The sequence below is a fragment of the Chaetura pelagica genome, unplaced genomic scaffold (assembly GCF_000747805.2).
Source record: "Chaetura pelagica isolate M959 unplaced genomic scaffold, ChaPel_1.0 scaffold69, whole genome shotgun sequence".
Lineage (NCBI taxonomy): Eukaryota > Metazoa > Chordata > Aves > Apodiformes > Apodidae > Chaetura > Chaetura pelagica.
In genome coordinates this window covers 879,109-891,136 of record NW_009970724.1, presented here as the reverse complement: position 1 = coordinate 891,136, position 12,028 = coordinate 879,109, and the positions used below count along the sequence as shown (strand labels likewise).

The 12,028-nt window shown below is 44.8% G+C and overlaps 1 protein-coding gene across 1 annotated transcript; it reads left to right on the top strand.

The window, feature by feature from the left end:
* The first annotated feature begins 414 nt into the window (after positions 1-414).
* Positions 415-10,474, top strand: NASP (nuclear autoantigenic sperm protein (histone-binding)). The gene is made up of 14 exons (XM_010006552.1): positions 415-464; positions 880-990; positions 1,532-1,612; positions 1,802-1,899; positions 2,590-3,477; positions 5,278-5,360; positions 6,269-6,345; positions 6,474-6,547; positions 7,606-7,794; positions 7,913-8,079; positions 8,512-8,565; positions 8,655-8,726; positions 9,689-9,820; positions 10,318-10,474. Exons 1-14 carry the CDS (start codon positions 415-417, stop codon positions 10,369-10,371), a joined length of 2,130 nt encoding a protein of 709 aa, XP_010004854.1. The 3' UTR covers positions 10,372-10,474.
* Positions 10,475-12,028: the final 1,554 nt, after the last annotated feature.

The following is a 12,028-nucleotide window of genomic DNA, read 5'->3' as shown; positions in this document are numbered from 1 at the left end:
CGGCCCGGCCCCGAACGGGCGCCCCGGGCACCTTCCCGGTGCTCCGGCTGTGAAGCGCGGGGCGAAACGCCCCGTCCTACGGTTTTTAACGGCTCGTTCTGCGCCGCAGGTTGGCGGGGGGTGGGTGTGAGCTGGGGCGGTTGCGGGGCAGGGGCTGCGGGCAGGGCCGGGTTCGGGCAGCAGGGCTGAACGGGAACGCGCCTGCCTTCCGCACGGCTCGGCCTTTCATCCAAACGGTAAAGGCAAGTGGAACTGCTGGGTTCTGCAAGAGGCAGCGGCAGGGGAGCTCGGCCTCGGTGGCTGCACACCCGAAGGGCAGCACGGCTCCTGGCTCTGGTCTCGCACCCCCCGAGCACTCGGTTCCTGCCGGGAAATGGAGGGCCTGCTATAAACGCTTCATGTTTTGCTTGCAGGATGGAAGAGGAATTGGCAGCTCCTTCCACATCCACGGACAAGACGGAGAGGTGAGATGGGAGCCTGGGTTGTCAATTATTAAAGAAATCCAGGTGTTACTGAGTGAAACAAAGAGGTCATCCTGCAAGTAGGTTGTTTGGCTTGAAACTTAACAGGTGTGGATGCTCCAGGTGCTCAAAACTTGCCTGTAGACTGCACATAGCTCTTTCAAGGACTAATAAATCTACAGATATCTGCTGTTTTTATGAGCCTCTTGATCTGCAACTTAGTTCTCTGGAAGCACTGAAGAGGTATGAGACCAGTATGTAGTAGTACTCATCTGGGCAGCTCCTCTTGTCCCAGTCTAATGGGTGGACCACACAAAATCCTTTAGGATGGACCTTCTGGAAATGCAGCTGTACAGAGTCCTGTATTTTAATTACTTTTTAATTGTTTTGTTTTGTGGTTTTTTTTTTTTCCCTCCAGTATGGATGTGGATGCAGAATCTAAGAAACTATTGGGTTTAGGACAGAAACACTTGGTGATGGGAAATATTCCAGCTGCTGTTAATGCATTCCAAGAAGCTGCAAGCTTACTGTGAGTAATAGAATGTTTTGTTTTTATGGGTCTTGGTTGCTAGCTTGGCTGTACTGATATGGTTTGTACAAGAAAGATTGAGATTTTTACCTTAGATGTGCTCCTGTATTTATAATACAACTGAGAAGATGAACAACTTAGATTAACTCAGGTGTTGGGCAATACTGTAGTCGGTGTGCAATTTAGGAGGCTTTTGTGTTAGCAATTGTCACTGTAATTCCCTAAGGAGTAAAAGGGATTTGATTTTTTTAGGTTTTAATGTTGCCCGTTATAAAAATAATAGGCTAGTGTTACTTAACAGCAGCTTCGTGCCTTGATGAGTCTCTGAAGGTGCTTCTTCTTTGGGTTTTAGATTAATTTGCTCTGCTGGATATTTAGAGTCACACATATAGCTCAGTGAGAGGAGCATTCTTTATTTGTTTGAAACAATGGGGGACAAGCTAAGAAACTGATTCTTCCTGTTCAGAAATGTTCAGCTGTCAAGTTCATTTATCAAAACCTAAAGTAGGCACAGGCAAATCATTCCCTGTTACTTTTGTAGGGGTAAAAAATATGGTGAGACAGCGGATGAGTGTGCAGAAGCTTTTTTTTACTACGGAAAATCTCTCTTGGAGTTGGCAAGGTAGGTTAACAGTTGCTTGTTTGATTAAGAGTCTGCCTGGGATAAGAAATAGAATTTTACCCTGGTATAGAGAGGGTTACACTGGATGTTCCCATATGCAGGGTGGGATGGGCCATGGCACTGCAGCTTGTGCAGTTAAAATGGTGTTACTACACGAGCTAAGGGATAATGAACTTTTGTTCCCTTTAGAATGGAAAATGGTGTGCTGGGAAATGCCTTAGAAGGGGTGCAGGTTGAAGAGGAAGGAGAAAAAGCTGAAGATGATTCAACGTTACCAGCTGTTGATGGTACGTAAAGCTCTGCCCTGTTGTGGAGGCAACAAACTGTTTTCTTGCTTAAACGGTCCAACTTTAGTCCATTGCTATCATGGGTAGCCTGAATAATTCTGTTCAAACACTTAGCAGTTAAGAGTTTCTAATTTTGCTTAAAGATTGAACAAAACCTGAAATTTCTTGAAGGAGCCGGTCACTGAAAGCACCTGTAAAGGGTCACCAGGTGTCTGTCCTGAAACGCTGCATTCGAGCTTGCTTGCTTAAGCTTCACAGTCAACTTGAACTGCTTTTTAACCTTGTAGCAGTACAGTGTGTGTAGAAGGACAGGTCGGTGTCTCTAAAATTTGGAAGAGCAGTAACTATTTCACATGACCTGCAGCTGGAGATAGTACAGGAAATCCTGTCAATCCAGACAATGACAACACTGGCACCTCTTGCTTAGCTGTGACTAAAAACGCTAGCGCGCAAATCTGCACACTGCTTGAGCGGCCGCTTGCAAGAATGCAGGCTGGGGAAGGGGCTTGGTTAGTTGGAGTGACTATGTTGGTTGTGTCCTAATTCCTTATACTGTGGAGCTTTTAGGAATGTCATCTAACTTGGTGACAAACCAACACACTAGAGGGTCTGAGGGTGGTATTGTCAGTTGCCCATTAATGTCTTTATCACTAAACTCGAAGAAATGTTTATGCTTCCTCAATCATGTAGAAGAAGCAAGGGAGGAGTTGAGAGAACAGGTATATAACGCCATGGGGGAAAAAGAAGCCAAAAAGTCTACAGAAGAGACTCCAGTATTATCTGAGAAGGAAATCAAAGAGGAGGATGTTGAAATGAAAGAGATCACAGAAGAAAAAACAACTGAAAAAGCAATTTCTGACAATGACCTAAAGCTTGAAGAGGCTGAAGAGAAGATGGAGACTTCTGCAGAGAAAGGAGTAACTTCAGAAGGGCAGAAGCAGCAGGTAGCTGTGGAGAAAGAGGCTACAAAACAGGAGGCAGCTGTAGAAGAGAAAGTAGTGGAAAAAGAGCAGATGATTGTGTCTGAAGACAAGGTAGCAGAGGCAACTGAGGAGCAGAGAACAGCAGTGTCGGACAAGGAGGCAAAGTTAGTTGTGGAAGAGGCTGAAGCTGGAGCAGCATCTGTGGAAGAGAAGGGAGAGGCAGGAGAGCAGACAGCAGAAGCAACAGAAAAAGAGCCAGCTGTGGAAAAGGGAGAGGCTGTAGAGGGGCAGGCGGAGGCAGCTGTGGAAGAAAAGGCAGTAGAAAGAGTGACAGCAGAAGCACAGGCAGCAGTTGCTGTGGAGCAGAAAGAAGCTGCAGAAGGGGAAGCAGAGATAGCTGAACAGAAGAAGGTGGAAGAGAAACAAGAGCCAGTAGAGACGGCCCCAGAAGAGAAACAAGATCAATCTAAAGAGACGAAGTCCTCAAAGGAACCTGTGTCCACAGAGGGTAAAGAACCATCTAATGATGTGGAAGAAAAGGCTGATGTAGCTGCTAAGGTAGAAAAAGAGGAAAAGAAGGATGACCTAATGGAAGAGAGTGAAGGTGCTAAGGTAGAAAAAGAAGAGAAAGATGACCTGATGGAAGAGGGAGAAGGTAACAGTGAGAGGAGAAAAGTACTTGTGGGTGGAGGACTTGATGGATTTGGCTAACAATGGGTAAAAAGTGTTCCATTCAGAATTTTCTGTTTGCCTTAGATTAAGGAAAAGGCATTAAGAAAAAGGGGCTTTTGAAGGATTTTTACATCCAAGTAAAGTTTCAAGGAATAGTGAATAGTCTCAGTTTTTCTAGACTAACGCTTTAACTAACTGCAAAGCAAGTATCTTACTTGAAAGCAAACTTGCAGCCCTGTGAAATGTGTACGTAATGGCTAGGCTGGTGGAGAATACTGAATGGATGTTCACTTGCATGTGTGTGGGTTTATTGCACTAACCTTCAAAAAACTTGAAGCACAAGTTGCCTCTGGTTATAGTTGTCTTAGTTAAAACAGTAGAGCATAAAAATAAGAACAGCTAAATACATAATGAGAGTAAATTTGCTTTTGGTGGGAAGGAGCTCTCCATTTGTCTGGTGGTAGTTACAAGTAAGAATTTGGTTGGGAAATCTAAACTTAATTTGCCTGGAACCTGAAGGCTTGTTGCTACTAGATAGTAGTCTTCCAGCTATCTGGCTTTTGCTGCCATTCTGCTTCCCTGCCTCACTACAGCCGTTTTTAGGATGATGTTAAAGAAACCTAGTAAAGCTTGTGCATTTTGAAGTATTCCTTGCATGGCTTTAGCAGGCCAGTGCTTTCTGTTGCACAAGTTAATCGATGAGCTGATAATTGCAATGTTGCTTGTCAATAACTGAGCTTTACAGGAAGAGCCTTGTTTTAGGAGTGGCAAATAACTCAGGCTAAATAGTTCTGGACACCAGAAGGATTTGTATTGCTAAACAGTGGTGGAGCAGCTCCTAACAGAGCATGACTGAACATAAAATAAGAGTAGTTACCCACAGCTTGTCACCCTGTGGAAGGCTGCTTAGGTACACATACTGCTGCTCTTTTCACCAACTCTTAGTGTGAGGACACTCTTGAACATCCTGATCTGGTGCTGTGTTATTCCAGACTTCCTAACGTCTCTCCTGTTTTAACTTTGATCAAAGTGTCATCATACTTACAGATTTGGACTCAGTGGTAGGTGTGTGCTTATTGGGAGTTAGCCTAATGAACTCTTGGGTTCTCTAGTCTCCACCCCACCCAGCTCCTGTAATTCTGGAATTAGTCACTGATCATGACCCAGTAGTTAGGTGTGTGACTTCAGCATGCAATTCAAGCAGTGGCTCTAAAGCTATTAGCCATACTCTCTCACTGCACATTTTCCAAAATGTTTCTTATTAATAGAATAGATCATGCAATGCTCCAACATAGTATCAGAAATCAAATCAGTGCTACACAATAACATTAATAACATTGCCACTTAAATGTCTGACACAGGAACACAAATTCAGAAACAGTCTTATTTGTACACAGCTTGGCAGCCATCTTGCTGGAAACACTTGTTCTCTGTAGCATGAAGTTCAGCAACTGACCAGTAACTCCAGGGCTGCTCAGGATCCCATGGCTTCAGTGGGAATTCACAGTGCATTGGTGAGAACTGAACTCTAGGTAAGTTTTTGTTCTAGATAGTATGAAGTTAAACTTAAGGACTAAGGTAGCCTGTAATTACTTGAGTCTACAGTGCCTGACACTTTCAGCAAGATGGCTGCCGCTGACTATTTAATGTCTGTGCTCTTCTTTCATCACACATCTAACCTGTCACTGGAAGGATAAGGGCTGGACATAACACATTCTACCTGACTTCATGTGAAGCAAGAACATTAAAAGCACGTGTTCTCATTTATCTACTTTGCTTGTAGAAACAGAAGAATCTGAAGAAGAAGATAAAGAAAATGATAAGGCTGAAGATGATAAGGAGAATGAATTGACAGTGGAAGACAAGGTGAGATTGCTGAGCTCTGATTTTGCTGCTTGTGGAAGACTGCAGTACCTGTCTGAATGTCATGTCATAATGTCTTTATAAAAGCTCACTTGTATTCCATTGAGGCCTATGTAGGAATTTTTTTCAAAACTAATATTGTCTAAGGAAGGGCCAGTGTTGTGTTCACTGTCTGCATTGTCAGGACTTGCTAAACTCTAAACTTAGGCTTGTTTAGCTATGCTGAAGCAAATGCTTGCCATTTACTGGTGCGTAAAGCAGCCTGGTAAATGCAGGGACAGGCAGGGTGAGTTGCTTTGCCTTGTTTATTCTCTGTTTAGCTGTTCTCACTGTGCATGTTGAATGTACCCAGTGCAGTAAGCCATGGCTACGATGGGAATTTAGTGGGAAGTGAAGTGCTGCTTAAATCTGAGGTGGTGTGTTGATGTTGCAGCCAAAATACCTGGAAAACTCAGAAGCCTTTAGAGTGTGATACTGAGCATGCTGGAGAGCTGTTTTCAATATAGTATCTGTGTCTCTTCCTCACACTTAAGTTCAAAAGCATATTTAAAAAGAGTGGAACATCAACTCCTTTGTTTAGCTTTTGGTTTATTAAAATACCACTTTTAAACAATCTTATTCTTGGAATAATGTTGGTGCTTGGCACCCTGTTATTTCTGAAAAAAAAATAAATAAGGCTGTATCAACTAACAAAGTAAGCTTGTGTTCCACTTAAAACATCTTCACTGCAGGCAGGTTCTTGGTTGATACAATAACCTCTTCTGCATGTTTAGTTTTTTTCCTTCTAGTACCTTTTGAAGAATTTTTTTCCTTAAACACTGCATAAAATTTAGTGTTGTTGTTTGATGTCATGTAACCAGGTCACTTTCTTTACCAGGTCACAATCTTTAATGCGTTTCTAGTCTTTACAGGAAAGTGAGGAGGATGAGATTGGAAATCTGGAGCTAGCCTGGGACATGCTGGAGTTGGCAAAAGTCATCTACAAGAGGTAAAGATTTAAGTCCTAATTTGGATGTGTGCTAGAGAAACTCAGTGTAAATTGGAGGGTTGGTGTAAGTAACTGGTCAATGTGACATACTTGATCAGAATTTGTAAGCTACTTTTGTCTTGATTTAGACAAGAAACAAAAGAAGCTCAGCTCCATGCAGCTCAAGCTCATCTAAAGCTAGGAGAAGTCAGCATTGAATCTGGTATGTAATATTAATTCTTATGTTTAAAGTGTTGAGTTCCACTTTGTCACCCTCTGTTTTGTACTTTAAAATGAGTGGAGATGAGTTAAGGCTGTTAAGATGAAATCAAAACACTTGTCTAATTATGATAGTGCAGCCATGTGAGAAGTTTCAGAATCAATGGATGAACAAGTTGGTGCCTTAAACAGGATAGTCTGCTTTTTTGAGACAGTGATATAAAGCTTTGATTAAGAATAATGTGTCAGCAGATCAAAAACAGCCTTGTGTTCTGCTTTATAGCAAAGGCTTGGTTAGCTTCAGAAACTTGGGAGATGCTTCCCTTATTTAAGCAGTCAGCTATGGAGCTCAATAGGATGTATCAGTACTGTGCCACTTCTAGAACATAAAGACTGCAAATGGAAAATGGTTGACCCTTAGACTTTCTCAAATCCTAGGGTATGGTCAGGAAAGACTGTATTAAGCAGCAGAAAAAAGGAGTAGGGAAGCAAGACCCCAGGTTCCTGCCTTCTAATGTGTCTTACCTGCTATTCAGTTTAAAAATTAATTAAATCTCATTAAAGCCAAGTGGAGTGTAAATCTGTAGTGAATATTGGAAATGATGTGACAGGTGTGTGGACCAGGGCTACAAAATGAGCACTGTAGCTTAGGTCACTGGAACACAGTCAAGGGAAAGCTTGACTGGAAGGTAGCAGGGGACTGTCCTTAACTCCAGATCCAAGCTGCAGTTGTGACCAGCTGTATTCAGTTCATGGTAGCAGGTAAAGGAGCAGGGTTTGTGTGCCTGGTGTTGACTTGGCTGCTCAGTTTACTGTCTTGCTGTAAAGAGAAAAAGCATTTGAGAGAACTAGAGGAGTTGGACTCTAAAAACAGTCCTTGGTGAGGCAGGCAGTGTTGTCACCTGATCATCTGCAAGCAGCCTGTGGCTGAACTCAGCTGCTGTATTCAGAGGTGGATCTGTGCTGAGTCTCAAGGGTGATTAAAATACAGAGTAACTGAGTAAGAGTTTAGATCTTCCTTGTTTGGATAAACGAGTGAGACCTTGTGGCTTTCTCCTACAGAAAACTACTCACAGGCTATTGAAGAGTTTCAGGCCTGCCTGTCCCTGCAGCAGAAGTACCTGGAGGCTCATGACCGCCTGCTGGCTGAGAGCCACTACCAGCTGGCCCTGGCCTACCACTACAACAGCCAGTTCGACCAGGCGGTTCTGCAGTTCGGTAAATCCGTGGAGGTCATTGACAAGAGAATGGGTACGTGGGTTTGTAAAACTGCCTGGTGAACAGGAGAGTTTTCACAAGTTAGACTTTGTTAAATTGCCCTAAAAGTTTGGGGTTTTTTTTTGCTATGATAATAAATGTTTCATCCTAGCAATGCTTACTGAGCGAATAAAGAAGTCAGAAAGTGGGTCCCCTGAAGATGAGAAGGAGATTGAAGAACTGAAGGGACTGCTTCCTGAAATCAAAGAAAAGATAGAAGATTCCAAGGAGTCTCAAAAGAGTGCAAGAGTAGCTGAGCTGGCACTGAAGGCAACTCTGGTTAGTGCATTGTGTGGTTTGCTTTTAACCAAACATTCTTCCAGTTAAACTTGGAGTAAGCCAGTCATGGGAGGAGCTCAGACTTGGCTGCACAGATTGGGGGCTTGTGGTTACTCAAATATTATGGGCTGCAATTCCAAGAAGGAAACTTTGAGGCAGATGATATCTAAAGAGAGAGGGTATTTAGTAAATACAGTGACTTTAATTGTTCTGAATTAAACAGGCATTTGACAGGCTTCCTTAGCAATTCCATGCATCAGGGTTGGAGGTGAAAGGTCAGCCAGATGTGAGAATAGACTCAAGTTCTGCATCTGTCCCATCTACAAGTGTAGAATACGGTGTCAAGACATGAAGTTGGTTTTTTGTCCCTTTCTAAACCTAGCTTATATGGCCTTGCCAGTTTTTTTCACCCTTCCTTTTCCTTTTCTGAAGGTTGGAACTACATCTGGCTTTGCACAAAGTGAAGACAGTGGTTCTGTGTCCACAGTAAGTTAAAGATGGATGTTGTTAAGTCCTGTCTGCTCTAAGGCTCAGTGTTTGCTGTTTCTCATGTGTCAATTTTTGTCTTTTAATAGATTCCAGTAAGAAAAGCAGCTGATGGTGCATCTCAGTGTGTTACAGACATCTCTCACCTAGTCAGGAAAAAGGTGAGTCCAGAAATCACTAGTTGATCAGTTTGTTAAAATATCACTGGCTTGCTCTATGTAGTTGGATTTATTTGCTTGAAGCTTTTTTCTTACCTTAGTTCTATAGTGGAAAAAACTTCCTAAAAGTAAAACCAAAACTAGTGCATGAAACTCCTTTCCACTGGGAGCCAATCAGTCTGGGAACCATCCAGCCTCCAGGAAACTATTCCTGATGGTTCAACACCCTGCCTGGCCCACAGGACTTTTACTTCTGAGCCAAGAAGTGTGTGTTCTGCAGGGGTTCTCTGAACAACTGCCTGCCTTTGAGGACCTGCAAGAAGAGCAGGGTGGCTTACAGGTCTTGAGAAAAGGGCAGGCAAACAGGCTGAGTTGAGTTCCCTTTCCTCCATGTGGAAATGGTAAATAGCAAAGCCAGTCTAATGGCAGTAATGATAAACTGCCTCTCACTGAGATAATGTACAGAGCACAAGGTTCCTTTATGAGTATGGGTTTTTTCTAGAGCTGCTTGCAAATATAACTAAAATTATTTCCTATGGGATCTCAGTTTTTATTCTGCATGCTGTTGTAGTACAGCCTGGCCTGTGCTGCATTTGCCTCTTGCAGTTCAGGTTTGCTTGGAGCAACTTTGATCTGTTTTATATGGTGATCGAGTGTCACAGATGCCTGAAATCTGCCCCCTTAACAGTGACGTGGTGTAGCAGTCATGTTTCCCTGCCAGATATAACAGGTTGATTCAGCACTATAGATACTAGCTCCTCAATCATGTCTTGCTGGAAATCCTTTGTGGTTGAGACCTCTGTACCAAAGCTTCAGAGCTTTGGTTGAATCCTAATGCTTTCTGTCTTGAGCCTGGCAAGGTGAATAGAGAATGTGCAATGATGTCTAGATGCTAATTTTCTAAAGAAAAAAAGAATGTAAACTTCAGTTTGTACATAGTGCAGACTAAACAATTTTGTCTTCAGAGGAAACCAGAGGAGGAGACTCAACAGGGAGACAATGAAGCTAAGAAAGCTAAACCAGAGCCGGCTGTCAATGGTGGTGGTGGTGATGCTCCTCCCAGTGGAAATGAGGTTGCAGAAAAAATGGAAGAGGAGGTGGGCAGCTGAGCCAGGAGTCTGTGCTGTGCTTGGTTTGGGGTTTTTTTGTGTGGGTTTTTTCTTTTTCCTCTGTTGAGGCATGGCTTTGTGCCTGGTAGACATACTGATTTTCACAAAACTTCCCAGATGAGATGGGGAGTATTCCCCAGCTGGCATGATGCATGTACTGTGGTGCCTTTGGGCTGGAAAGGCACCAGCCATGAAGGCCAGTCACCTCTGGGGTGGGACAGAAGCATGTTCTGGGTGTCCCGGTGTGGCTGAACTACACAGCAGGGGGCCCTTCCCAAACTACTTTTGATACTGCTGGTTTTTAATACTTATTACCTGGGCTACAATTGTTAATGTCAGTATTTTTAGGATAGTGTTGGGCTCTGAAGGACCAGCAGAGCACAAATAGTTAAGTCTTCAAATTGCAGAAACCTTCCAACTGCTGCATGAGTTGGTGCTGTGAGGCAGTGTCTTGTATAAAAGCAAAACGTTTTGTTTTCTTTTAGACAGAGAAAAGGCCACAAGCAGAATCAGGGGCTGCAGTTGAAAGCACAGTATGATACTTGGACACTCCTCTCCTTACAAGGAAAATGGTTTTGTATATAGTGTATTTTTTCACTTTTTGGCAACTTTTGTATGACTTCAATAAAGATTGTAAGCAAATGTTCCCTGTCTTGACCCTCCTATTACAAGCTCTTCCCTGCCCCTCGTGTCCATGTCTCAGCCCTTGCAAACGCTGAGGTTCCTCAGTGTTCCAGACTGGCTTGAGGAGGCAGGAGGCTGTGCAAAAGAATTAAATTCACTACAGTTTTGCCTAGGGGAACCCTGGATCCAGACCTTCTTGCCTTCTGCTGTGGCGATAGTTCTGGCTGTGTCTGGTTCTTTCTGGGCTGAGCCTGGTGTGGATTCCTGTGGTGGCTCCTGCAGCCTTGAGCAGCCTCAACATGCTGGGGGAGGCTGGTAAGAGCTTGCCTGGTCCCTGCCTAGGACACAAGTGAGGTGTGGTATTGGCTCTGCTCAGCCTTGACTTCACCCCTGTTGGTCTGAATGGGGGAGCTTGTGGAGATGGAGGATCTGTGGGACCAGAAGCCCCCCGTTTGTGTCCTGGGGGGGGGAGGGGATGCTGCTCTGGGACAAATGTACATGTGCTTATATACATCAAAAAGTAGGGTGAGAAGCAAAGAGCAACAGGCTGCTGAAGCTATTTATTAAACACCCAGCATGGCCCCACCACAGCAGAGAGAAACTCACCATGGGTTTTGTTTGTTCCTGGGGCTGAGGAGTGAGCTGCTTGTGAGACTTCCCCTAGAAAAAGCTTGTGGTGGGAAGGCAGAAAAGAAAGGACTGTCCCCTCCCTTGCTTCCCCAAACCTTCCTCGTGCAGTGGATGAGAGAGTTCATGTGTGAGCATGGTCCTTGGGGTCAGGAGCCATGGAGCTCAGTGGCTGCTGGCTATGGACTCTGCCTGATGCAGCCTGTCTTCCAGCCTGGCTCTCCTGCTGCCAAAAAGCTCAGAGCCTTTCTGGTGCCAGGAGGGACCCTGTATGCTTCCCCCTTGCCTTGGCACAGCTAGTCCCAAGACTCCACCCCTGCAGCTGTTAACATATTTTGCCATTCCTTCATCACACAGTTAATAAAGCCCCGATTTCACACTCCAATGTAGTGAGGGAATGCCAGAGCAGGGCTGTGGGGACATGCCCCATTCTCAGCTCACCTTCGGGAAGGTTTGTGCTGTGCTGGGGGCTCCCGAGCAGGAGGAGGGTCCTCCAGGGCTGCAAAAGGGGTGAGAGGGAGGCTGGAGGGGCCAAGGGAGTGGCTGGGGACTTTGTGGCTGCCTGTCCCCAGTGCTGGCCCAGGGGCCTCCTGGGAAAAGAGAAAAGTGGTGTTAATAGGAGAGTTGTCCTGGCACAGGCAGGAACTGCCCAGCCACAAAATGTCAAACATGGCATTGGGTGTGCAAAGCAAGTCACACCTGTGTTTTTGCACAGGAGGACGCACACCTCCTGCCCCAGGGGTCCTGGCTCTGTGGGGCACCCCTGTCCCCCTCCACGGCCAAAGGACCCACTCCTGAATCGTCTCAGGCTTACACCTCCACATCCATCATCTCATCTGGGTCTGCAGCCCAACCCCATCTCCCCTCCCTGGAGAGCCGGAAATCACCCTGGGACAAGGCTCTTACCGTAAAAATCTCTGGTGCAGCCAGGGCCGGTGGGAGCGG

What these genes read in the sequence shown, in the direction of transcription:
- NASP (XM_010006552.1), top strand. Translation starts at nt 415, where the DNA reads ATGGAAGAGGAATTGGCAGCTCCTTCCACATCCACGGACAAGACGGAG. An exon ending in GGTCATTGACAAGAGAATGG is followed by an intron (nt 7,795 to 7,912) that starts GTACGTGGGTTT and finishes GTTTCATCCTAG; the next exon opens with CAATGCTTACTGAGCGAATA. An exon ending in ACAGTGGTTCTGTGTCCACA is followed by an intron (nt 8,566 to 8,654) that starts GTAAGTTAAAGA and finishes GTCTTTTAATAG; the next exon opens with ATTCCAGTAAGAAAAGCAGC.